This window comes from Cajanus cajan, chromosome 4 (genome assembly GCF_000230855.2).
Source record: "Cajanus cajan strain Asha chromosome 4, NIPB_CcT2T_4, whole genome shotgun sequence".
In the NCBI taxonomy this organism is placed as follows: domain Eukaryota; kingdom Viridiplantae; phylum Streptophyta; class Magnoliopsida; order Fabales; family Fabaceae; genus Cajanus; species Cajanus cajan.
This window is the reverse complement of record NC_138520.1, coordinates 75,333,472-75,361,279: the sequence shown is the minus strand read 5'-3', so window position 1 is coordinate 75,361,279 and position 27,808 is coordinate 75,333,472. Positions and strand designations below refer to the sequence as shown.

The window sequence follows — 27,808 nt, the reverse complement described above, 5'->3', positions numbered from 1 at the left end:
TTGTTGGGAAAACCCCCTTTGAGTAGGTGTGTTTCTTGGAGTAGGTTTTTAAGGTATGTTGAGTCTTCTTTAATTACTTAGTTAGTGGTTAAGGTAGGAGGTTGAGGGTTAAAACCCTTAATCAAATATCTAGAAAGATTGTGTAGTTCCTTAAGGATAATTAGTATGTGAATTCCATATGTGACTCGGTAATGCATGTTAAGGTCATGGTAAGTCTATGCTCAATTGTACTATTCCTAACTATGGAACTAAACTTTCCTAGTGTAAGTGATAAGATCTGAGAAACAATATAAGGGATTGATATCCCATTTTGTTGTGATTGAATCGATGTTTTGGGCGTGAAAATGATTGGGTTAGCTCAATAAGGTGGAAATCACTTAGATTATTTATGTTGTTAGGAGATCTTCATAGGTGAATGTATGACGACGCATTGATTGATATGTTGCATATGATATGTGTTGAGGTGTCTTCATATGCATTGTTGATGTCTTGTGTGACATGGTTTGAATGAGATACATGTTTGCTTGGAGTGTTGTAATTTTTATATATGATTGTGGTGTGATGTTGTATATTATATGATTATTATATATATATATATATATATATATATATATATTTACTAAGTGTTACACCGCTTAATAACTTTATATTAAATGTGAATTTTGAAAATCCAACCGTTAGATTGAAAGTTCATATCTCTTAGATCATATATGTCAAATTTTATATTAATCTAAGATGATTTGATACTTCATTTGATTACCTTCAAGTTGTTGTTCAATTTTAACAAAATTTGACATATATGATCTAAGAGATATGAACTTTCAATCTAACGGTTGGATTTTCAAAATTCACATTTAATATAAAATTATTAAGCGGTGTAACACTTAGTAAAAGTTACACCGATGTCGTTTGAACCCTCCTCATATATATATATATATATATATATATATATATATATATATTATATATATATATATATATATATATATACACACACACACACACACACATACAAACATATATGTTTTCGGACTCTAGTTTACTCTTTCTGTTTTATGGTGGTTTGGATTACAATGATCATACATTGTGTGAGTAGATCAGGACTAGGTATAAGGAGCTGTTATTAACATGGACATAATTTTTTGTTAATGACGGTGCTACTGCATGTAGCTTATATAGTTATGCTTGACCAATAATAGACACACATATATATATATATATATATATATATATATATATATATATGACTTATTTATACCATTTTATATATTTTATTTTTATACTCATGTTATATATATATATAGTGCATTTCTTCCTTTAATTATATATATTTTAGTAATTTAATATTCACTGTTAATGATAATGATTCTATTCAAGATGATGGCCATAACGGATCATTAGATTGTAACTTGTAAGTATTAAAAATTATAACAAGTGATATTAAAAGTTTATCAAATTAGTCGGTGAATGTTAATGAAATAAAAAGTTGATTGATATTAACATACATATTGTCACATAGTTAATAGCTAAATTTGGCTTTTAAATTTTAATTATGTGATAAAAAATTAATGAAAAATATGTTAGTATGAGAAGTCAATAGCTTGAGTGAATCTTTTTATTTTGATAGATTAGTCTTTTAACATTTTTCTGGTTCATCAAATAAAAACTGATAAGTATTTATTTTATTAGTAAAAATTACATTAACAAGTTAACAACAATAAGATTCATTATTTTTTATCGATATGTTTTTAAGACTATATATAACTTATATAGTTGATAAATATTTAATATTTAATAATTATTTATTTAATTTTTGTTATGCTAAATTACTATTTTGTTTCTTTTATTTATTTAAATTAGTTAATTTGGCCTCTTTGTTGTTAAAAAATAGTTTTTTTGTTTAATTTTAAAAAATGATAAATATGATTATTTCTGTCTAACCAAGACTAATAGCACTATATTTTTACACCTATCATAATAAGAAAACTACACTACTTTGTCATGTATATTAGTAGAAATTAATATGATTAGATTTAATTAGAACAATATTTCATCGTTTTTAAAAATTAAAGAATTAAGTTAAATTCTTAATAATAAAAGAACCAAATTCAACACTTATAAAAAAAAAACAAATTCAGCTAATTAAATAGGAAAGAAAATAAGTTAGCCATCTTATTACTTTATGAACTAAATAAAAGAGAGTGATAACTGAGACGGACATTGGGTACTCCATTGCAGCAAATCTATCTGAACCTCTCATTGTGTCAACATTGGATTTTTGAATTGCTTTGGATTAGTAGTTACATTTCTAATAAAGTTGCTCCTTTTATAGGTAAGCCACAGGCATAATCCATGAGTCATGGGTAGGATCTATGGACATGTGATTCTTGAACATTTATGAACAAAATTCATGTTACTTTATTTGCAAACTCTTTTTATGTAAGAGATTTTTCTTTTGGTTCATAATAAAGTATAACTCAACTGTACTAAATGCTACTCTTTGTTCCAATCATCTTTATGAGGCAATGCAATTGATGCAACAATTTGGGTGCCTCGTGGTGGTGGTGGGGTCAAGTTTGAGCAAGAAACACGAAAAAAAAATAAGAAAAAGATAAAGAAAAAAAGACTTTTTCAAGATTTGAGAAACAAGGAAACAAAAAAGCATTAACAGCTAGAACCAGCTTTAAGGAACACCCTTTATGATGGAAATGAGAACAATGCACGTAAATTGAAAGAGGGATAAAGAAATAAAAACTAATATCAACTCATGATGTTTTTCATCATTCTTGGATCCACCAAGGCGAATCATCTCTCTTATACTACGGCTGAGTTGAACACGCAAGACCACTCTAAAAATATTTTTTAACAAGTAATTTTGACTCTGAATTTTTAACAAATAATTATATTAAAAAAAACATTTGTCATTTGTATAAAAATTCTATGAATTATCAATTAGTTTTATAGAAAAATTTCATTCACTACTTTAATAAAATTGGTAATTCTACTACAATTATTCTATTCACAATAATCAAATCTGACACATTATTTAAAAATAAAATTCTGCGTTGAGCATAATTTATTATATATATATATGTATGTTAAGTTTAAATATATTTTAAAATTTTAATTAAATTTGTTTTTAATCTCTTAAATTTAAAATTTATCTTTTTAATTTATGTTATTTCAAGAAAAATTATTTTGATTCTTATATTCAAATATTGTTAGGTAATATGTTAAATACTGAGTACTAATATCTCTATTAGTGAAAATATTACATTAATCTCAAGTTGATACTGCATAATGACTCAATCTATTATTTCAAATATATTATTGATGATTTAAGAGGTTAAAATAAAATTTTTAAAAATTATAAAAACTAAAATTAATTATTTTAAATTTAAAAGACTTAAAAATAACTTTATCCTAAATTTGAGAGATAATTATAAATGAGGAGGGTTTAAGCGACATGATGTAACTTTTACTAAATATTACATCACTGAATAACTTTATATTAAATACGATTTTTGTAAATCTAATCGTAGAATTACAACTTCATATCACTTTATATGTTTATATCAAGTTTTGTTAAAATTGAACAACTTAAAGATACTTAAAGTGTTTATATTTTATTATATTTTGAAATATATGTTATATTAATTTTATTTTATAAGAATAAAGTATCAAATCATCTTGGATTAATATAAATTTTGTATATATAATTTATAAAATTTATATTTAATATAAAGTTATTAAGTAGTATAATATTTAATAAAAATTAGGTGGATATGGTTTAAATCTCTTTATTATAAATTATTATAATCATTGCTGTTGAAAATAAATAATAACGGTAGGCGATTAAACATTGACTATGGGAACGTGAGTCTTAACTTTTTCCTTGACACACTTTTCGCTATTCCCTCTCGTTGTCCGCGCCATTGCTTCACAGGTCCCATCTCTTCCCTATGCGTCACATTCCCAACTACACATATACTAATGACTAATTCACTCTCTTCAACTTATCTTTATTCTGAAATCGCATTTCTCGATTTTCCAAGTTTTCAGCTCGATTCACTTGTAATCTTTATTGTCATAAACTAATTATCCTATGGTTTTTATTTTCAGATAACTGTTGGTGATGGCTCTAGATGTGAGGTTAGGGAGATAAGAAGATAACAGAAGGAAAGGAATAGAGTATGTTGTGTTGTGACTTGTGCTGTTATTGTTAATTTACTGATACACCTTTCTGTTACTTAATGTTGTATTTGTATGAATTGTTTGTATAATATAATGTGCAGAAATAAAATGGGAGCTGCTCTGTTGCCTGATGCAGCATTTGGGCTACTTCCACGCTGTTCCGTTCTTCCCAGGCACCCTTTGATCTGTAGAATAACTTCTACTAGATCAATTACAAAGAGGTGTGATTGCAGAAGTGAATTGTGATCTGTGGTTTTTTTCAGTTACTTATCCACTTTATGTACAAATATTGCAGTGAATGTTTTTTGTTTTTTTTTGTTTTTTTTTTTCCTTTGCAGAAGCTATTTCTTTGCTGACAAGAGGATCTCCAAATCTGCACAGCTAGTTTTTTCACACACGGTAGGGAGTTTTCCTTGTGTATATTGCTTAGGAAGTTAGGATTTATGGACCTTCTCCTTAAACTAAGATAGAAAACTCTGTTGGTGTTTAAAAATGTGGAGAAGATTTACTAATAAAGTTATAAACAGAATGTAGAACTAATAATTTCATGCAGTATGCGGAAAACAGTAGAAACAAGAAACAGAATGTAGAAAAAATAAATTTTAGTGATGTTAAAAGTGAGTAATTCTATCCTAATATAGTTAAAAAACTATTTGTGTGCTCGGCAATGGTGCCAAATTTTGATGTGAGCGTTGCTCTTGAGCTGAAATAAAAGCTAGGTTATCTAATTTAAATGTAGTATAAGGTGCAAAACTAGGTCATTCTTCCATGGACACAAATTCAATGTTTTCAATTATAATTAGGACTTAGGAGCAATTGGTGGCGTGAGGTTGTGTTTATAATGCAATTAAGAATAAAGAACAATAATGGAAAAGAAATCAAATCAATTAACTAAACATCAATCCAAGATTCCAAGTGATTCAATTCGTATGACAGGACCTATCATTGTTCAAATCAAAATTATATGCTGTGTATAGTTCTGTTAATTCGAAATTAACTAGATAATTTCCTACAATTCAATAAATAAATAAAAAATAGGATTGCATTTTGCTTTTCTGCTGTATAGTTTTAACAAAGCCTTTGGGATATTATTTGGTAGAATTCCAGAAAAGAATTTAACATTTATCATGAAGGAACAACAATCATTCAGAGTGTTAATTAAGACAATGCTAACAAGTTATAAATAATAACCAATATTAAGACAATGCTAATAAGTTATATATATCTCCACTTTTACACTTAGATCTAGTTCTTTATGAAATACATGTTTTGGAGGCTGGTCATTCATTTTGCAGAAAGGTGACCAAGTTTCACATATCTTTTAATGATATTCTATCAAGTAGGCATTAATGATGAAGGGTTATGCCTTTGGATAGTGGGGGATGATCTATATTTATTCTATTTCTGTGACAGAATGATTCAGATGACACATTCACGGATGTAGTTGTTGATCAAGACGATCATGGAAGAAATGAAGTCATAGGAATAGAGCATGAATTAGTGATAACCAAAAAAGCTCTTTCAGAGGCACAACACAGACAGGAGATTATTGAGAAAGAGAGGGATCAATTGCTTGAGGAACTTGCTCGTTCTGAAGCTAAAAAACAGGAATATATCACTACCATTTTACATGACAAGGAAGTGGCTATAGCAGAACTAGAGGCTGCCAAATCTCTTTTCCAGCAAAAGCTGGAGGACTCAGTGGAAGAGAAATTCACTTTGGAATCTAAGCTGGTCCTTGCCAAACAAGATGCTGTTGATCTCGCTGTGCAGGTTGAAAAATTAGCAGAGGTTGCTTTCCAGCAGGCAACTTCTCATATACTAGAGGATGCTCAACTCAGAATTTCATCTGCCGAAACCACAGCTGCTGAAGCTGCTCATCTGATTGAAAAGCAAATTAAGGATGCAACCGAGGGTACAATATCATCCATAGTGGAAAAATCAAGTTATGCTATAGAGAGGGCTCTAGTTGTGGCAGAGGAAGCAGGGGAACTTGCAAAGAAGTCCATGGAAACATTTATAGATGGTACATCTCCATTTACTGAAATTGCCGCTGTCCAGGGGGAGAATATCAAGTTACAGGGAATAATAAGTGATATAGAATCTCAGTTGATGATTGCGAGAAATGAGGCTGATAAACTGAAGTTAGAATTGGAGAGCACCAGACAACAGATACAGACATTTGAACAAAGAGCTAATGATGCAGAGAAAGCTTTATTTGATTTTCAGGAATCAAGCAGGAAAAACATTCTCAAGCAGGAGGAGGAGATGAAGTCAATGTTGGAGAAAGTGAAGAAAGATGTAGCAGAAAGGACGAAGACTATTTCCAAGGCTTTTAAGGCTGATTTGAAGAACATCAAGGCTACTGTTGAAGCTGCCAAAGAAGTGGCCCATTGTAAAGATTATGCCTACCTAAGAAGATGTGAAGCACTACAGAGATCATTAAAGGCATCGGAAGATTCTTTGAAGATGTGGAGACAGAGAGCTGAAATGGCTGAGTCATTGCTATTGAAGGAAAGGCTACAAGATGAAGGGGGTGAAGATTCTATCTACGTCGTTAATGGGGGACGGATAGACCTTTTGACAGATGTTGATTCTCAAAAATGGAAACTGCTGAGTGATGGTCCTCGTAGAGAGATACCTCAGTGGATGGCAAGAAGGATTAATGCTGTCTCCCCCAAATTTCCACCAAAAAAGATTGATGTAGCTGAAGCATTGACATCAAAATTCAGATCCTTGGAGTTGCCTACAGCGGACGAAGTATGGTCCATTGCTCGAGAAAAGCCAAAGGAAGGGGATGCTTTAATTGAGCATGTTTATGAAAGAGAAACTATTGAGAGAAAGCGGAAGGCATTGGAGCGTGGTCTTCAACGGAAGACTATACAGTGGCAAAGAGCTCCAGAACAAACAAAATTAGGTCAATGTGCTGTCTCTAGCATTTCTTGAAATTAAATATAAAATTGCTTCTGGAAAATTTAATTTGTTTACGTGGTCCACTTCTATCATTTGAAATTTAACATAACTTCAATGCAGAGCCAGGAACAGGAACAGGACGTGAGATTGTGGTTAGTATGCTAGTCTGGTGGTTTTTCCAATTTAAGCGATCCCTCTTTTAGCTTATTTTTGCATGTATTTTTCTTTTGTGTCTAAAAAGATTTGTAGTATTATGCAATACTCTATGTGTAGAAACACTAAAGCATTTAGTAATTGTACACTATATGCCAATTTTGTCATTGGTTTGACTAAATTACCTTTCATTTCATTATATCACATGCATTGTTTTATTTGGATTATTCTGTCTGCTGTCCTTTATCAACTCTTCATGTGCATTTTCTGTTGCATGCATTTACCTCTTCCGGTGGCTAGTAAAAGGGGAAGAAGTAAAAAGAAATCGTTTTTAATTAATTTTCATTTTACTCAAGTTTCAAGGCTTTAACTGGGAGAGCTGGAGAAGACGATGGTATCTGGAATTAGCAGCTAAAGCAGCTGATTTATCTCACTGTGGGGTGACAGCAGTGTGGCTGCCACCACCAACACAATCTGTTTCTCCTCAAGGTTCACTTGCTTTCTTCTGTATTCTCTGGCAATGTTATTGACTGCATATTCCAGGGGACTTGAAGGGGCATCCTGTGATCATAATAGAATGCCATAATTAATTTTTTCCTTTTTTTTTGGGTTGTAGATCTATTTATATTAGACCGAACAATCTGCATAATATGATTGTCTGATCATATGCATACAGATAGTGTATTTATCTCAGGTCCAGATTAGTTTAAGATGCTGCTGATGGTGCTACTGTCATCAGCTGTTAGCTTGCCTTCAAAGTAAACTACAACTATATAACCATATCAGTAAATCTTCTTCTACTTTGAATGGTTGTTTTCAACTGAACTATGTACAACATTTTAACTTTATTTGTATAATAAATAATGAATGTTATCTCTACCCATAGCTTCAAATTGTTTGATAGCTTTGATATATTGCAAGCTCATCTAATTCTTTATATTATTTCATGTAGTCAACATGTATGATATATCTTGTTGATTTCTTCCAAGTAAAGCATTATTTGGCTACCTTATATTCACTAGCACCATTGAACTGATTGATAATGTCATTGCACTTATGAGCTGTCTAAAGAATTTATAATTTGTATTTTCTTTTTTTTTATGTGAAAGTGTTAAAAAAAAACAACAAAAATAATATACTCAGCCTAAGATAAGCATATTTCATGGCTCCATTCTTTCCATGGAACAGACAGTTTTGTACTTTGGATAACTTCTATAAATAAATGCACACTAAATGTAAGATTATAGCATCTAATTACACACATCTAATTTAAAGGATAAATGGTTTTCTGCAAGCTTTATAACATGGCTTTTTCAATTTTTATCCTTTAACAGAATATTTTTTAAATTTATTTCCAAACAAATTTATTTTATGTGATAGTATGATCAACTGTGACAGATAATGCAGTCATGAACAGTTTAAATTATATGCAGGTTATATGCCTTCTGATCTTTACAACTTGAATTCGTCCTATGGTTCTGTGGAAGAGCTTAAATACTGTATAGAGGAAATGCATTCTCAAGATCTGCTGGTAGGTTGTGCTACTAATTTTAAAAAGTTGAATACCAGAATATGTATTGTAGGCAACTAATCTGTTCAAATCTTACATTTATTTTATGGGTTTTCGGTGTTCAAAAGTGATTACTTCAAGTTTCCTCCCCCTTTAAATTTGAATCAAATCTACATTTCTTTTATGAACAACTAATATCTTCTCTATTAAATTATGCTGTTTGAATCACAGACAAGGAAACTGATTGGTCACTGGCATTAACTAAACTCATTATTTTAAATTTTTAGGTGATAGGAAGAATGTTAAGTCATTTGAGATCTCAGTTAAGTTCTTAAGATTGTGTATATTTTTAAATGACATAGCGTTGGTTTAAGTCTTAAAGGAAACAGTTAAGTACCTATTAAATGACACAAGGTAAATGCAATCATAAAATCAATTATTGCTGAATTCTGTAAGGAAATATTTTGATGATTTCACCGACTTTCATTTCAAATTGTGAGGGATTCCCTGTTGCACAAATGAATTTATATAGTTAAATTGTTTCTATCGGACTAATGGTTATACATATCTCATATCTGCTACCAGCATGACTCTCACACATAATAAAAATTTCTTCTCATGTGTCTAAATTTTCATATTCTTATTTTTTTAAAGACTTTTCCTTTGTTAATAGGCCTTGGGAGATGTTGTACTTAATCATCGATGTGCACAGAAACAGGTAATTTATTGTTTAGCCTGACATCTTGTTTATATTTGCTCTAAAAGGTTATAAATATTTTTTGGGCCATTGATTAAAAGTTTTTACATTTCGAGGATATTATGGTTGTTTGAAGAGTTTAAGACCAGAGTTTCAGGTCTAAAGTATTACCCTAGTTTTCTCTACTTTTATAATGAAAGGTTATGGTATGAAGTTTTGTTTAGTTATAGGATGAGAGTTTTAAGTTTTTTTTTTCTTCATTTCATGATGCATGATGAGTGAGTTGGAGACATGAAAGGGATTCTTAATTCCTTGCTTTACAGCTTATGATTTTAGCTCAGTACTTCTTTTGTCATTTTTGAGATACTATAAGCCCCACAATATAATCTGATCAAGTGACCTTCCCTTGCTTCCTCCTTTCTTCATAAATAAATTAAAGTTCAGCACAATGTTATCTGTGAATTGTCCAGTCTCCACACTCTAAGTTGCCACTCTTATGTAAGGTGTGTTAAGAAATATAAAACTATTCCTTGTATTCCATTTAATAGCTTAAACTTTTAGAAAAGTTGATTTTTGACTTTGGGGAATATGATGCTACTTGTTAGTCATCTATCTGTCTAACTCAGCTCTATGCATTGACTTACAAATTCATTCACTATTTCATTGCTAATAAACCAATATTAACACCTAATCTATGGCAAGAGAATTTTCTGAAAACGCTAGTCTCTTCATTCACTTTATTCTGAAATGTGCAGAAACTTGTTAATTATATGGGAATTTTGTCTGGACATGCAAGTTCCCCATTGATTGTTTTGATCTGAGTCGTATTATTTAATTTTTATATCTAACAATAGCATGTGAAACTCCAGTTGGGGGGCAATCTCTTTAAAGGCACTGTTCATAATGCGTGTCCGTTATAGAGATTAACAACTTTTACCTGTTTCAGAGTCCAAATGGTGTTTGGAACATTTTTGGTGGCCAGCTTGCATGGGGACCTGAAGCAATTGTATGTGATGATCCAAATTTTGAGGGGCGAGGAAATCCTTCAAGTGGTATATTTAAATATCCTACACAGATGATGCACAAGTTCAATCTTGTCTTATTACCTTGAGATGAAAGACAAAAATATCGCACCTTTTCCACAATATAAGACTACACAATACTTTACCAGATACTTCCACAATATAAGACTACAGAAATACAATGCTTTACCAGCTACTACATTGATAATCAGGAGTTTTTACTTATCTAGACTTTTTTTGATGCTATATGTAGGTGATATCTTCCATGCTGCACCCAATATTGATCATTCTCAGGACTTTGTAAGGAAAGATATCAAGGGGTGGTTGAACTGGCTTCGCAGTGATATAGGTTATGATGGATGGCGTCTTGACTTTGTTAGGTAGTTTTTTTTGTCTGCTCAAGTGTATTGAGGTTTTGTGGAAATTTCTTTACTCATTAAGTTTTACTAAGTTTCTCTTTTATCACTTTATATATTCCGGAGAGTTATTGACCAAAAAAATTAGAAGAAATTCCTATGTAAATGCAATCCGTTAAACAATTGGCATAACCTTCTCCATCTTGTGATGTATGTGACAAGTCCATGTTTTGTGTATATTGCTTGATGAAAACAAATTTTATTTTGCTAATATAATGCAGTTATAAGGGTCCATTCCTCTGTAGTCACTGCAGCACTGCAGTGGGAGACCAAAGAAATAACCAAATGGTCTAGAATTCAATCCTTGTTGCTCTTACTAAATTTTCAGATTAACAGATTAAGTTAGCCTATAGTTTCAGTATATAGGTGAATCACATTTCAAGCCCAATGGATGGTTTTATCATGTGGAGGTTTCTTGTTAGTGTTAAAACCATTCTTTGGTCCTTGCTTAATAGCTTAAGATTTGAGGTAAAGTGTTTCTTTGACAACAACTAGCCATTGGAAAATGCTAAATTCTAAAATAGAGTTTGTAATATTGTCAGCAGTATGCTCTTCATAGTAAAAAAGAACTCATTTCTATGATGTATTTGTCTTTAACGGAACTTTCTTACAAGAAAATTGTTTTAATTTTAGGTTGCACACCGAAACTAGTGTAACTAAATAATAAAATTGTTAATAGGAAAGCCCTACCTTCTTATGTCATATCAATGGTCTCATGAATGAATAATAAGATACTTATGGATACTATGTTCAGAGCCTAACATCTAAAATGTTTCAGTAGTCTGTGTTTGCTTTATGCTATACATCTTTAGCTTTTATCACATGTAACTTGAAAGATAGTCTGGTTCTTTTTGTTTCATAACTAACTTATTCTAATGTTAAATTTGATAACTCCTTATTTGCTGCTTGCAGAGGCTTCTCTGGTACATATGTAAAAGAATATATTGAAGCATCAAATCCCGCATTTGCCATTGGAGAATATTGGGACAGCTTGGCCTATGAGCACGGAAGTTTGTGTTACAACCAAGGTTATTTGTTCACTGCTTGTAGACTCATTTGATATTAGTCTATCCTTATTGTATATTGAGGAAAATTGAGTTTTAATTGTGTTTGTTGAAATTATGAGGTTTAATATAGTGGAGGAAGAGAGATAAAAGAGAATGAAACACTGAATTGATATTAATTTTGTATTACAATGCATTGCTATGTTGATGTGTTCATAAAACCTAAAGTACTAACACTTATTTATACTAATCATAATCCTAACTAATTTGTGAAACCAATCATGATAAGATAAGGAGATATAGTAACTAATTTAAGAGGTAATAAGGAAAAAGGGATAATCTAAGGTATGATATTGCTTGGATCTTTCCATATATTTCAGCTCTGTTGATAAAATTATATTTTGTGCATGCAGATTTCCAAATACTAGAAATATACACCCATGATTTTCTTACATTGCTTATTACTTGGGAAACTACATTGCATATGGCTAGTTCTTGGAAGCAGAATTGGACTAATGGCTATTTATTTGTTATCAATTTATCTCCTAGTTAGTGACATCTAAAGGGATTGGACATTATTTTATTTTTACTTTCAAGAAATCCTACAGTACCACATGTGTTCCCACCAATCATGTGATATTCTCTACATATTTATTATCTCTTGGTCATATTGCAACAACATGAAATATTTCCAATCTATCCAATTTTTATATTATTGTCTTACAAGCTATTTATGATGTTATAACAATTAGATGCTCATCGGCAGCGGATAATTAATTGGATTAATGCAACTGGTGGCACTTCGTCTGCGTTTGATATCACAACAAAGGTACTCTGTATTCTTAAACAGTTGATGAAGTTTGTTGTTAGTTTCAGATCCAGAAACTTTCTATTGTGAAAAATATAATTTTAGAGAGATGTAATCACAGTTCAATCATGCAAAACTGATTTCACGGACATGTCCTTTTAGAATATAGCAAGGGATTAAATGATTATATTCTTTAGATAATTGATAAAAACTAGTTACTTAGATGAAGTGGTTGTGTTGCTCTCTGTAAAAGAACAAGCGGCATTCAGCTGTTTAATAATATTTATCTAATTCATATTTGGATGTGATTATGAACATAAATTTTGTTTAAGTGGATAAATATTCAGTCGGAGGAAGCATTTGTGTAGCTTGAGAAAGAGAAAATAAAAGAAAACAGCAAGCCAAAAATAACTAAATTTTCCAATTTCCTACACATTAGACACCAATTGATGAGTATAGCACCAGATAGAAACAGCAAATACAACTTTATCTCTTAAGAAATGTATTGGTAAGAGAGACACCATTGAAATGCACCGAAAAACAACATGAACCACGAACTGCCATATTATCAGTCTGTTTTTTTTTTTTTTTTTTTCTTTCTGCCAAAATATTTAAAGTGCAATATGAAAAATAGCTCCAATGTGAGGTTACACCTCATTGTACACGAAAAATGCCAATTAAGTCATTCCAAAAGAAACTAGATGTTTTACAAATTACAATAGTCATAAGGATGTACTTCAGTTCCTGAGTTAGATTTGCATGTGAGACGCATATTAGGATGAAGATCTGCTCAAGGTTTATATGTCATTTGTGTTAATCCAATCAAGTCCCGATAAAGACTCGATCCTACTAGGAGTTTTCAAACTTTGATATTGCAATTGACAGCAAGCCTATTATTTGACTGCTGTAGCTTTTCTCGTGTTGAAATTCTCTTGGCCAAGTTTTGTTTTCTTTTGGCGCCATGGGGAGGAGGCAGTTGCATAATAAAAACAGAAAATTTTATGCTAGAATTTGGTATTATCTTTCTGCATCCTAAAGGTTCTTATTCTGTTTTATTACCCTTTCTCAGGGGATACTTCATTCTGCTTTGCATAACGAATATTGGAGACTGATAGATCCTCAAGGGAAACCAACAGGAGTGATGGGATGGTGGGCTTCTCGTGCTGTTACATTCCTAGAGAACCATGATACCGGGTCCACACAAGTATCAGCTCTCCCTCTCTCTATATATATCTAATGAAGTTTGATGCATAAAATATTTGTTAGGAACCCAGAAATGGATTTTGAATTTTTGTTAATGTGCTTCATAGCCCCGGGAATTTGGTCTATATAATTGATTAGGTAAACCTACTTAGTCTAAGTCATTCCTCATTAATGATAATCCTAGATTCTTAATTTACTTCAATTTAATCTGTAATCCAATCATTTCAAGTATATGGATTTCCTTGTTTCTTTGTCAATACTGCAATAGTGCAATTACATCCATCTTGTTTGCGGCTGTAACAAACGATTCCTTTGTTTTCCACTGATTCCAAAATTTGACCTTTGTGAGTCGTGACATTGTTGCATTACTATTACTACCTTCTATGCTCAAGTTACAACCTAACCGTGCTAGAGAATGAGAAAAATGGACTTAACATTATGTTTCATTTTCAGGGCCACTGGCCATTCCCACGGGATAAGCTTATGCAGGGATATGCATATATTTTGACTCATCCCGGAACTGTAAGTCCTTAACACAATAAATAGCATCTAATACTTTCATGATACACTTGTCATTTACTTAAGGTTCTTCAGTTATATTTTCCAGAAAAAACTTGAGATATTAAAAAATACAGTTCCTTGTTTGCAAGGACCGAGGAATTAAGGTAATTTGTTTGCTTGCACAACTCTTCGAATCTTGACGTTTTCTTGTTGTTTGAATTATTTTGCAGCCTGTAATATTTTATGACCATTTTTACGATTTTGGCATCCATGATGTAATAGCCGAGTTGATTGAGGCTAGGAGACGAGGTGGGATCCATTGCAGGAGTTCTATCAAGATATATCATGCAAACAATGAAGGTTATGTGGCTCAGGTTGGTGATGCATTAGTAATGAAGCTTGGACAGTTTGATTGGAATCCCTCCAAGGAGAACCAATTGGATGGGAGCTGGCACAAGTTTGTTGACAAAGGAACAGACTACCAAGTGTGGTTGAGACAATAGTAATAGTTTAATATCGATCTCTAGACATTGCTCTTTTCTGTAATGGCAAGTAAAAATAGCTTCAATAAAGCACACACATCAAAGGTTAAAAAAAACAGAAACTTGTTTTGTTGGTAAAAAAATAAACATATATAATTCATATATATTGTATTGATTATTAAGCGTTAATAATATTAATGGTAAATTAGTATTGATAATAATATTATTATATTAATATTAATATTTTATAATAATTTAAAATTATATACTTGTTGACCAAATTAAGTCATATAAATTATCAATTAATTCAAGTATCGAAAAACATATATATATAATATTACTAAATAAAACAATATATATATGTTATTAATAATATCATTAATAAATAATACTAACAATGAACCGAAAAATTGCAATGTAGCAAAAAAATAATAATAGTAATAATATTATTAGTATATAAGATATTTATATTTCTTTTAAATTATGTTAAAATATACTTTATTAAATTATTTTCCTTTGGTTCAGTCAAATTTTTTTTACTAAATTATTAGTTTTCATGTAAGTATTATATTATTAATTCATCAATAATATTATCAAAGACTGCATGTACTAAAGACTGTAATTAATGATTTACATTAAATCAATATTTAATTCTAGAATTCCCAAGTTGTACTCTTAATTAATGAGATTCACAAACAAGCCACATTCTCAATCCTCACCATAAATTCCCATTGACTAAAAGCTTTTTCATTTAATGGCCATAAGAAAAACCATTTCATTCATTCATCTCCAAATTAAACACACCATGGGAGATGAAGAGTATTGTAGTGACTGCAAAACTTACACTTTAACCATGCATGATCACAATGCTGGAGACACAATCTGCTCCGAATCTGGCTTGGTTTTGGAGTCCCATTTCATAGATGAAAGACCTGAAAGACAAATCTATTCTTCTAAACATGAGGAAAAGGATGATGATGAGCATCATGAACAAATTAAGATTTCGTGTGACTAACCCTTTCAACCCTCTACTACTAACTAGTGGAGCTCGCTTTGGCACTAATATTGCAAACTCACCCTTATCCAATGACAATAATAATATGGTAGCTCGTTCCCACCAATTCGAGGTAATGAACGACAAGAAAGACTCCAAGCTCATACTTGATCTTAGGACCATGTGGAACAGATGGCTAATGCCCTAGGCTTGATTCGGACCACAAAAAAATCATGCCAAGGAACTCTACAACAAAAGAGAGAAGGTTATTTACTAGATACAAAAAACTTGAAGGCGACTTTTGTGGTATGCTTGTACTTGTCTTACCAAGAAAAAAGGTTTTCGACTCTAAAGGAGTTTCATGTTGTTGTTGCTGATCAAGACAAAGGGAAAGAAATTCACACTGGTGTTTCAAATGAAGTCAAAAGGAAGGAGATAAGCATGGCCATAAAGGTTCTTAAGAAGCATCTTGAGGCCGGTAGAAATTATTATAAGACCACTCATGCCATAGATATAGCTAGACGCTTATGCTCTAATCTTGGCCTTAACAATCTTATCATCAAGATTGTGAAAGAAGTGGTAAAAAATCACAAGAGTTAAATATAGGGTGGAACTCTATTTCCATTTTGTTGACAATCATTTATATGGTTGCTCAGCTTTCGGAGAATAAGAGCCACTTTCGAGGAATGATTCTCTTTTGACTTTCCTTTAAATATAAGGTTCCAAATATTACATATTCTCTATTGTTTTCTAAGTTCTTTAGATTTCGGGATAATATGAAATAATTACTTAGTTTTTGTTGATGATGAATCTTTGTAGAAAGATTTAGTCTATACTTTTGGAGTCTTTCTTTTTAACATTTTTTTTTCTTGCAAGATTAAAAGAATTCGCTTTTTCTTTAGCGATTGCCTATATTAAAGAAAAGGGTTATTCACTATCAATAATTATGTACTACACAAGAAAATTTTCCTTTATTTTTCATTTCTCACTAAGTTCTTATATTTTATTGTAATGAAAAATATTTTTCTTGATGAATTACGGTACGCTGCAATTAAAAATATCTCAGCCTTGAAAGTTAATTGATATCATCAAATTCTCGAGGAGTCCCAATTAATTTTCTTTGCAATTTGTTTTGAATGTTGTGTCAATCGTGATGTGAATTTGCATTTAAAATGGTTAGGTATCACATAGTTGCACAAGAGTGTAAAGTGGCAGAACAAACACTGAAGAAGATATACAAAGATCTTTATCCCCATGCCGAGACATAAAGCAACTAAGCATTCACTGAAATTTATCTTCCGGCGATCGCTACAATAACAAGCTTCAATTCTACTACACTATCACAAATTAAAATATACATCATGTCTCCTCACTATAAAATAGGGCATCCTCATATGAGAGTATATCCTGCTACACATTTTTATCTTGTATACTACCTTTCTTAAAAAAAACTTATTTATTTAATCTCTTAAAAATATAATAAATAATAATGCTTACCGTAAAAATAAAGTAGGAATGTTGGTGTATAAAAAATAATATATCAAGAGGACTTGTAATTTTTGTAACTTTATTAGAAGCTTTTTCATTTTACAGAAACATTACATGTACCAGACCAAATACAACTGTTTCTTATTTACATTACACCATTAATTAATTTCACGTGTTAATATATTAAATGAAATAATGTATTCAATGTTTTAAAAGTATGAAACAAAACTAATACTTACCATGAAAATAAAATAGTAAATTAATTGAAAGATTTAAAAAAGAAAATTTAGAACCTAATACCAAAATAAAAAAGGATTAAAGAACCTGGTTATGAGCTCGCTTTAAAGATAAATTATAAGGGACACATACAAGATATATATGATATAAAATACACATATAATATTAAAAAAAATACTTTTAATTTATATTAACTAATTAAGAGAGTGCATGAAAATCATCTCCACGATTGATTATCGTATTAATAAATGTTTAGTGATTATCATAAATAACATGTTATGAATGCCGGAGAGTTTTATGTTTTAACAGGTCAGCTATGACGTGTTCACTACTTTTAGCAGTGTCGTCCATGACTATTGAGTATTGACTTGTATAATCCATTTAGGAAAACACAAACCAACTTGGCTAGGCTTGGCACCAGCCAGTAATACCACACTTACGTCGTTAATTAAATGATTACAATTAATATGTTGACATTTTTAATATAAAAAGTTTAAGTTGGAAGAAAATAGTTATCTATTTAATACCTTTCAAATTCAAAAAAAGTTATTCTATGTTCAACAAGAAATATTCTTTGATAATAATAATAAAAAAATACAGGAAAACAGCATGACTAGTGTAGGAGCATTTTATAAAACTTACGTTTAAATTTTTTTAGAAAAGTATATATGACATAGAACGTCAGCTATTACGCATGACCAGTGTCCATGACTAGTATTCTGCACAAGCATTTACAACTTAGTTAAAATTTCAAAATATTTAAAATCAAAGTGTATAATGAATTCTTATGAAAACTTCAAATATATAAGAAAATAAAAATTATTTAATAGTATTATGAAAATATTATTTTTATTAAAATTGAAGGTAAAATTTGTAGAATTATAGAGACTAAAAAAAATATTATAATAAAATATTTTTAATGATATAAATATATGTGTAAGTAATCATATGTGTCCTCAAATTCTATAAATCTATATAAGCCAAAAGGTAAATTCTATAAATCTATAATTAAACAAAAGGTTAATTAAATCTATAATGATATGTGTAATTCTATATATGCATATGTCTTGAAATCAAAGCCACCAACTTTGACTTGGAGTAACGTATCTCAATTTGCATTTGCATTTTAATAGCCGTGACACCTTTAATTATATAAAAGAAATTAAACACAAAAGTCACATATCATGCATGCAAACTACAACAATAATCACACACTTGAATCAATATCTTGAAGTCTCCTAATAATCCTCTTGTTTCCCATCACGAATTCATGCAAATGGGAATCCCTCACTTTCTTTGCATACCATTTCCAGTTCAAGGACACGTGAACCCCCTTATGCAATTCTCTCTTCTTTTGGCCAAACACGGTTGCAAGGTGACTTTTGTACACACAGAGTTCAGCCTCAAACGAGCCAACACTGCTGGTGCTGACAACTTGGAAGGATCACAGATAAAGTTGGTGACTCTCCCTGATGGTTTGGACCCTCAAGATGACAGAAGCGATGGGATCAAACTTCTTTTCTCAATAAAAAGCACCATGCGTTCTAGGCTTCCAAAGCTTATACAAGATGTTAATGCTTTGGATGCGCACAATAAGATCACTTGTATAATTGTTACAATACATATGGGTTGGGCTTTGGAAGTTGGCCACAAACTCGGGATCAGAGGGGCTAACCTCTGTCCAGCCTCTGCAACTTCCCTGGCTTCTCTTGTTTGCATCCCAAAGCTCATTCATGATGCCATTATTGATTCTCAAGGTAAGTAATTTTTCATGGCAAAGATTGTTTACTTAATCTATTAAGTATTGAGATTGTATGACTTATATCGAATAAATCATGTAGATACAGGTTTTATAATATTTATCACTAGTTTTTACCTTTATATTAATTAACTTTCTTAATTATTTGAAAATCATTATATTTTGACCATTGTAAGGAATGTTATTTTAATAAAACAAGAGATTTGAGTAATTTCAAAAAATCTCAATAAATGTTGGTGTAGTTTAATGTTACATAGTAACACACAAAAATTGTTACTAAAAATATAATATATGTAGATATATATTTATTTGATATATAATTACACATAATTTTAATATTAATTTTGAATAAAATTTAATAAAATATTTTGTGTTATTATAACTTATATTTATACTTTTTTAATAATATATCAATATGTATTATATATATTGTGTTGGTAAAAAAAAATTTTAATAACAAATTTTCCTATATTCTAATTAATCTGATAGAATCTCTCTCATTTACGGTCAATCTCTTCATCTCAATTTCATCTAATGATTAAATCATTAATTTGCTCAAAATAGAAATACATTGATCTTGTTGTTCTTCATTGTCATAAAATTAAAAATTTAGCTATAAGTATCATCAACACAACAATTAAGTATATTCAATGCGGTCAGAACACAGTTTTGGATCATTGTAATATTAATATTCCGTATGCTTTTTTTGTATTTACTCATTATAATATCATGTGAATTTATCACATCCGATAATTGTATTAGATATTGAATGAAATCAGGATGGACTGATGGAGGAAGCCGGTTATAATGATATGATAACTTAATTTGATCTTGTTCATACCATGCCTTTTCTTTTTTATATTTACTTAATTTTCTTATTCCATGTATCATTAAATATATATAAACCTCGCCTAAAAGTTAGCATACCACTCTTTTCAAAATATTAGTGAATAGTGAGATTGGTATTCACCGATAATTATCATGCAATTCAGTTGTACGTACATGGCAGATTGATTTCGTATTGGCTTTGGTAAATTGATTCTTCCTATTCATGTTAACCAAAAGAATCCACATTTTACGAACAAATAAATGTTTCATTATTTTTAGTTAACTTTCGAACTTTGTCAATGGTATTCTGAACTGTTATTGGGAATATATGCCGGTGGTTTTGATTTTGATGTAGCTGACACTTATTATAATTTTATTAAAATAATTCACATTCTCAATAAATATAGTGACAGAATAATTCATGAAAGGATAAATTAAAAAAAAATAGTTATTATTACATTAAAAAACTGTCATCATTCATTTTAGAATATTTTTCAAATATTAAAACATTTAAGTGTTAGTTTAGGATTTCCCACGTCAAAATGTTACTCATGGTTGATTTCAATTGCTCGTTTAATTAATATCCCAAGTAGGGGTGTGCAAAAAATCCAAATTGATCCGAACCGATCCATAACCGATCCGATCCATATTGAAAAATTCGATCCATTTTGAAAAAAAATCCGAACCGAACCACTTTATAAAACCGATTTAGTTATCCGATCTATTTTTACAAAGTGGATAGGTTCGGTTCGGTTTGATTTTTTAAAAAAACCGATTCATATATGAGTAAAAAGTGGATAAATGCACCGCACCGAACCGATCCAATTTCAAAAAACCGATCCATATTTTAAGAAAACCAAACCGATCCACTTTATAAAAAATGGATCGGTTAACCGATCCACTTTTATAAAACGGTTCGGTTCGGTTTGGATCGGTTTTTTGAAAAAACCGATAACAACCCTAATTAATCCCAAGTATGGATAACATAATTTTCGTGATTTCTTTTGGCATTACAGGACTTCCCACCAAAAAGCAAGAAATTCAACTCTCTCCAAATATGCCAATGATTGACACACAAAACTTCCCATGGCGTGGCTTTAACAAGACCTTCTTTGACCATTTAGTGCAAGAGATGCAAACTTCGGAGTTAGGAGAGTGGTGGCTTTGCAACACTACCTATGATCTTGAGCCAGGAGCAATTTCCATATCACCAAAGTTCCTCCCCATTGGCCCATTGATGGAAAGTGACAGCAACAAAAGCTCATTCTGGCAAGAAGACACAACTTGTTTAGAATGGTTAGATCAGCAACCACCTCAATCTGTTGTTTATGTTTCCTTTGGTAGTTTGGCAGTAATGGACCCTACCCAATTCCAAGAATTAGCCCTTGCACTTGATCTCATTGACAAGCCTTTTATATGGGTTGTACGTCCAAGTAATGACAACAAAGTAAATGCTAATGCATACCCACATGGATTTCATGGAAGTAAAGGTAAAATAGTAGGTTGGGCACCACAGATGAAGATATTGAACCACCCTTCCATTGCTTGCTTCATTAGTCATTGTGGTTGGAATTCTACCATAGAAGGTGTATGTGCTGGTGTACCATTCTTGTGTTGGCCTTGTGCCACTGATCAATATCTTGACAAGTCATATATTTGTGATGTGTGGAAGATTGGACTTGGATTAGAGAAGGATGAAAATGGAATAATTTCAAGGGGAGAGATAAAGAAGAAGGTGCATCAACTTGTTGGTGATGAAGACATAAAAGCAAGGTCTTTGAAATGGAAGGAAATTATCATAAATGACATAGCAGAAGGTGGTCAGTCATTGAAGAATCTCAAGTTCTTCATTGACTGGGCGAAGTAATTGGGCTTCATTCAGATAATAATATCTTTTTCTTCTCATTTGACCTGTACCATTTTTACTTTCAAAAAAAATGGGCTTAGGATAAGGCAACACATTTGGCCTTTTTTAATAATTAAAAAAAAGTTAATCATCTATAGATTATTCGTGTAAAGTTTTTTTATACTGGCAATCAATTATATTTCTTAATTGTATCATGTCACTGTAAATATATTTACTTTTAATAGTGACATGACACAATTAAGAAATATAATTGGTTACCAGTGTAAAAAAACTTTACACTGGTAGTATATAGGTGATTAACTCATTAAGAAAAATAAATAGTGTAAAGTATCAAGTTTCTGCTAGTTTATTTTTATGTAAAAGTGGTGTTGTATTTAGTATCCAAGATTTTATATTAAGACGTGATCAATAAAAATAGGTATGTTTCTCTGATAATTTTTTGTTGTTGTCAGTATCAAAAACAAAATATGTATTTGATGAGTTAGATTAATTAAATGAATAAAGTTACTCTTTTGTATCAAAATGATCGAATTTTGACATTTAAAAAATGTTTTAAAGTGAATTATGTTCTCAATTTTTTAATGAAATATTAATTATTTTCTTCTTTTAATTTATTTCTTCATAAGTTATTTATCCATCATAATTAAAAGTAATACATTTAATGAAAGATAAACTATTTTAATAAATTGTATAAAAAAAAAGTTATATATTTATTATTATTCTTAATTTGTGTGTAAAAATCTTAAATTACATTTATTGTGATATGGATTAGGTAATTAAAAAAAATAAAAACTTAAGTATAGTTTTTTAGATGTGGTTGATATTATTCTTTAATCACAATTAAAATATTATCTTAATAATATGTAAACGAATTTAATTAGATTCGCATTAAATACAAACGTTATATTATCTATAAACTTTAATTCTAATTGAAAAATAACATTGACCACATATAAGAAAACGTACCTAACGTACATTACCTTTGCGTGTTTTATGTGATTGGACTATGATGATCATACTTAGTATGAGAGCAGATCAAACATAAGTTATAATTGGAGACCTTTAGAGGTCATGTCTATTAGCGGAGTTGTTGATTTTGAAGTTACCTTTGTGTAGCTATCTTGGTTGTATAGGTTGGACCAACAACTAGGATTGTTATTTATTATCTAAATTACTATATATATTTATATACTTGTATAGAATTCTATTTTGTCAAAAACTCTTACAGGTATATGTTATAGTACATTTTCCCCATATATGTTTAGAATAATAATTCTAGATTTAGTCGATATTTTATGTCATTAATTAGATGTGAACCATAAAAGTATATGAACTATAACAGATCATTATATCAACTAATGCAAAAACATCTTCTAAGGAAAAAAAACTAAGTCCCTAATGCAATAACGTAATTCTTAACTAATGTCTTGATGTCACATTCTATCATAGCATTTCCAACATGAAACTTAAACTCCTCCATTATTTAATTCACTTGCATAAACACAACAAAGCAAAACAACAAAAGAAAATATGACTAAGAAACATCTCACTTTGGTTACTAGTGCAGTTGCACCGCACACAAACAAAAGCATAATATTGAACATTCATATGATTTATCAACAATTGTTTCATCCATAACTTATAATAATCAAGGCAATATTCATCAAGTCACATTCTATATAAGCAATGACGGATCCAGAAATATTAAGTAGTGGGGCAATATTTATATACAAATTTATAGTAATAAATATATAATTTTATATTTTTTGGAATAAAAATATACATTTTAATTATTCTCTACGAGATTTCATATTCTAAAAATATTGAATGGTTTTTTCATTTTCAACATCTTCAAAATTATTTTTCTTTATATAAGTAACAAAATAATTATTTAACCATTCATTTCTCTCATTAAAACTTTGTTTTAAAAAAAAAAGTATAATATGAACTTGGATAAACCATTATCTTTTAATTAAGTTTATTTAACTATAATTGACATGACATACCGTGTATTCATACATATAAGTTTGTTATTTCTCAATTACTTTTTTTTAAAAGGAGTAAGTTGACAAATTATATTTAGGTGCATTTTAAAAAATATTACGATTATAACTTGTTAATATACTCTTTTTAAAAGAGAAGATGTATTTTAACAAACTTCATATACATTTGATAACTTACATCCATTTATTTTTAAGAAAAATTAAGTTAGCAAGCTACACTCAAATATATTTTTTAAAAGAAAAATATACTTCTGTTTGTGGGGAATTTCGTTTATTGAATTCTTTTTATTCGAGCTAACAAAGCTTCAAGTTAGGTATGCGTACTAAATGATGTATCCTATTTCACTAAAAAGAATTTGAGGGGCAATGTTGAAAGAAGAAAGTCAAGCTAATTAAGGTCCAATCAAATATGAACTAACATGCATAGATTTCCAAGTATTCATTGATAATCACCACAAAATAAGTCTCATACATATAAATCTTCTAATGAATCGAGTGAACAACATACACATTAACAATGGAAATTATAATTTATTTGTTTCACCTAATTACTAGATTATAACACAACAATTATGAGAAGCAAATGAGCTTACAAAACTACATTGCACTAAGTTAAGATAATCCTAAGAAAAGAAAAGAAAAATGGTTAGGCCAAGAAGTCATACTCAGAATCTCGTACACGGGATCCATATGCGCAGACAGTGAGTGCTTGTGAGAAGTCTTAAGCATGATTTTCCGACCCCTTGAAATGAGATTGCCTCTTTTATTTATAGAAGTTAATTGGGGGCGATTAATTCTACATGGGCTCGATGTGGTATGCGTAACCGCTCCCTATTTTGTGACTTGAGTAACCTTTTGTAACCGTTTTTAACTTCCGATAAACCACCTGCTGCATGCCTCAATCCTCGAATTCTTTCTTCGAGCAACAATTAATTCATATCAACTCCCTTGATGTATAACTACCCTGATGTTCATGAATTTGTGAGTAACTCCCTTGAACCGCCCCTAACTGCTTGAATCATAACTAGTGATAACTCCTTTTTCTCGATTTATCGAACTAACCTTTAGGAATCTTTCGATTGTCTCAAGATTCTCTTTCTATCCCAACAACTTCGAAAATAAATATTGATTTTAACTTTTTTTTACAACATAAAACACACAAAACTATGAAATACTTAATTTTTAACATGATAAATAATATATTTTATTATAATATATATATATATATACATATATTAAGAAAATAATTGATATTAAAAAATTAGCGGGGGCATTTATTGCCCCTACTTCATTGAACCTACATTCGTCCCTGTATATAAGTATCATGCATCACATTTCAATATATATCAATTTCATAATTCAAACACAATGAGTATGATATGTTCATGCAAGGACAATACTCTCTTAAACTATAGAAATGTGACACTAGTAAAAATCATTTTATCTCTACATATAGGCTGAGTAACTTAGGAGATCATGTTAGGTTAAACCATTACAATATTCTACACTAGAAGAAAATACACCAATGGTATGTAGGATAGGAATAGGTTAGGTAAGACCAGACTTTGAATATATAAGTTGGACATATTTTACAAAACTAAAGCTTAAGTCTAACCTATTATCTGTCATATATTTTTTTTTAAATCTGGCTTGGCCTTTTTAAAGCTTGGCCTGACCTATTAGTTTATTTAAAAGTCTATTTAAATTATTAATGTTAATTAGGTCAATAAACTTAATTTTTAAAAATTAAAAAATATTTTTAAAATATAGTTTACTCAATATTATTAAAATTAAAATTTTAAAAGAAATATAGGAGAAAAATTGAATTATTTTCTATTGAAGGGACAATTCATCCATAGCCGTGTATATTGATGTATGTTCATGCACAAATTGTAAACTTATAAACCCTATAATGAAAAAAAAAATAATTGTATAAAAAAATATTTTAAGTATTGATAATTTATTTTTATTTTATAAATTTATTTGTTTATTTATATTTTAATTATATATATACATTAATTTTTATATTATATTATATTATTTAAACAAATAGGTTGGCCTATCAAGCCTAATAGGTTTTTCTATAAGTCTAAGTCTGACCTTTTTATATAAATCTTTTTTAAAAGTCTAAACCCTAAACCCTATAAGCCTTCAGGTCAGGACATACCAAACTTTAAAGAGACCGAGCCATAGGCCCTTATTTAAGGCATGACCTATTCCTATCCCTGATGGTGTGCCAGGATAGCTATGTTGGCCAAGTTTCATCCCATGCACAGAATGTGGTGGGATTAAGACTCTTAAACCTAACTATCCCCAAGGTCATGAATCCTCAAGCTTTTACACAAGGGAAACCTTTCTGAGTAATGTATTTCACATAGTACCAATAACAAAAATGCATAATGCAAATAATGCATGTCACACAAACACTATGCATGATCACATAATTCACATTCATAACTCACATTTACACGGTTTCACATTGTATGAGTCATATCACTATTAGGCCATTAACCTAGACTTTCACATTATTAACAAATATTTAGACTTAGTCACATGATCACTTAAACTTTTATCACATATCACATATCTAAAGGGTTCACATTATTATCACATACTTCCACACTTTTCCACACTTCACACATAATTCACTTATCTCAATCAATTAATTCACATGGTTTATTAATCAAAGTTAATCTTATTAATTAATCAATTACACATTTTTCAATTGTAGGCATAAGGACATGCCTAACGTGGGGTGCCCTATGCTCGACGCAATTAAGGTTGCAAGCCTTTAGAAGAATCACGCTCAACATAAGTCTCCCTACACCCAACGAATTTATAATAGAGAGCCCTTAAAGCTCATACGTTCGGCGTGACCAAACTCATGCCTGACATCAACAATGTCACGAGCATTCTGTGGCTCTCACGCCCAACATGCACCACCCCACGCCCGACGTAATCATCACAGAGAACACTTTGTTGCCTTCGCACCCAACGACCCCATGTAGTGCCTAACGTGATATCAGTAAAATCATTTTTTGCATAATTTGTGAATCACCCTCATATTAAGTATCACAACTTATATGAATTCACATAAGAGAAGGGTATCTATAGTCTAATTAAATCATTCTTATTTAGGGATTTTCCTATTTGTAATTATTTCTCTAATAATTTGCTTTATATTTATCCCTAGAGTTCATAACCAGAGACAATATCACTGATAATGTTAATTTTCACCTAGAATTATTAACCAATTGTATTAACAAAATCAACTCTTCTTTAGCTTTTAACAAGTTTAGCCTTCCTTTTTGAGTTTTTGCAATTAATTGGATATTGGTTATTATCATCTGATTATACCATTAATTCTCATTGTCTTGTTTAACATGTGGTCAAGAAGCTAGATAAATGCCAAGTGAGAGAAAATGCTTAAAAGCAAGAAAGAAGAAAAGTTGAAGAGCGGTGAAAGTTCATAGCATTGGGCGCCACTCTACATACGCTTGATGTGACAAAAAAACATCATTTTCTTCAACACCGAACTTCACAATATTTGCGTCGAGCGCTATCTTGGCAAAGAGCCACTAGGACCTCAAAGTCGAGCATAAACCTACTCACGCTCGGCGTGATCTTGGCAGAGAGCATGTATTTTGTGTCCTAATGCTCGCACCTAGTGTGACTTAACTTGCATTGGCTAACATTTTTATTATGTGGCAGTTTAGGCTCACTTTTGCC

General features: G+C 30.5%; 2 protein-coding genes and 1 long non-coding RNA gene across 5 annotated transcripts; 2 read left to right on the top strand and 1 right to left on the bottom strand.

Annotated features, from left to right (window-relative positions):
- The first annotated feature begins 3,841 nt into the window (after positions 1-3,841).
- Positions 3,842-15,067, top strand: LOC109802167 (uncharacterized). 3 transcript variants are annotated; one of them, XM_020363401.3, is made up of 16 exons: positions 3,842-3,946; positions 4,123-4,191; positions 4,296-4,415; positions 4,533-4,593; positions 5,608-7,111; positions 7,228-7,259; positions 7,617-7,749; positions 8,694-8,791; positions 9,444-9,488; positions 10,414-10,519; positions 10,743-10,869; positions 11,818-11,933; positions 12,662-12,738; positions 13,787-13,921; positions 14,374-14,442; positions 14,652-15,067. In XM_020363401.3, exons 3-16 carry the CDS (start codon positions 4,303-4,305, stop codon positions 14,922-14,924), a joined length of 2,889 nt encoding a protein of 962 aa, XP_020218990.1. In that variant the 5' UTR covers positions 3,842-3,946; positions 4,123-4,191; positions 4,296-4,302; the 3' UTR covers positions 14,925-15,067. The 3 variants fall into 3 exon arrangements, with proteins under 3 accessions (XP_020218990.1, XP_020218991.1, XP_082929208.1); XM_020363402.3 differs by lacking the exon at positions 3,842-3,946 and adding an exon at positions 14,528-14,585 and having other exon boundaries at positions 3,966-4,191; positions 14,704-14,842; XM_083073082.1 differs by lacking the exon at positions 3,842-3,946 and adding an exon at positions 14,515-14,585 and having other exon boundaries at positions 3,966-4,191; positions 14,704-14,754.
- A 133-nt stretch (positions 15,068-15,200) lies between these two features.
- LOC114916070 (uncharacterized) lies at positions 15,201-16,521 on the bottom strand. Its single transcript, XR_003804375.2, has 3 exons — positions 16,225-16,521; positions 15,920-16,143; positions 15,201-15,835 (listed from the first exon to the last, which is right to left on the bottom strand). It is a non-coding gene; the product is annotated as an uncharacterized LOC114916070 (long non-coding RNA).
- Positions 16,522-17,749: 1,228 nt separating this feature from the next.
- LOC109802874 (UDP-glycosyltransferase 83A1) lies at positions 17,750-22,599 on the top strand. Its single transcript, XM_020364282.3, has 2 exons — positions 17,750-19,379; positions 21,226-22,599. Exons 1-2 carry the CDS (start codon positions 18,893-18,895, stop codon positions 22,074-22,076), a joined length of 1,338 nt encoding a protein of 445 aa, XP_020219871.1. The 5' UTR covers positions 17,750-18,892; the 3' UTR covers positions 22,077-22,599.
- Positions 22,600-27,808: the final 5,209 nt, after the last annotated feature.

Excerpts from the sequence above, each read along its gene's own strand:
- LOC109802167 (XM_020363401.3), top strand. The coding sequence starts at position 4,303 with ATGGGAGCTGCTCTGTTGCCTGATGCAGCATTTGGGCTACTTCCACGC. Across the intron at positions 10,520-10,742 it reads GCGAGGAAATCCTTCAAGTG|GTGATATCTTCCATGCTGCA; the intron begins GTATATTTAAAT and ends TGCTATATGTAG. Across the intron at positions 14,443-14,651 it reads TTTTGACTCATCCCGGAACT|CCTGTAATATTTTATGACCA; the intron begins GTAAGTCCTTAA and ends ATTATTTTGCAG.
- LOC109802874 (XM_020364282.3), top strand. The coding sequence starts at position 18,893 with ATGCAAATGGGAATCCCTCACTTTCTTTGCATACCATTTCCAGTTCAA. Across the intron at positions 19,380-21,225 it reads TGCCATTATTGATTCTCAAG|GACTTCCCACCAAAAAGCAA; the intron begins GTAAGTAATTTT and ends TTGGCATTACAG.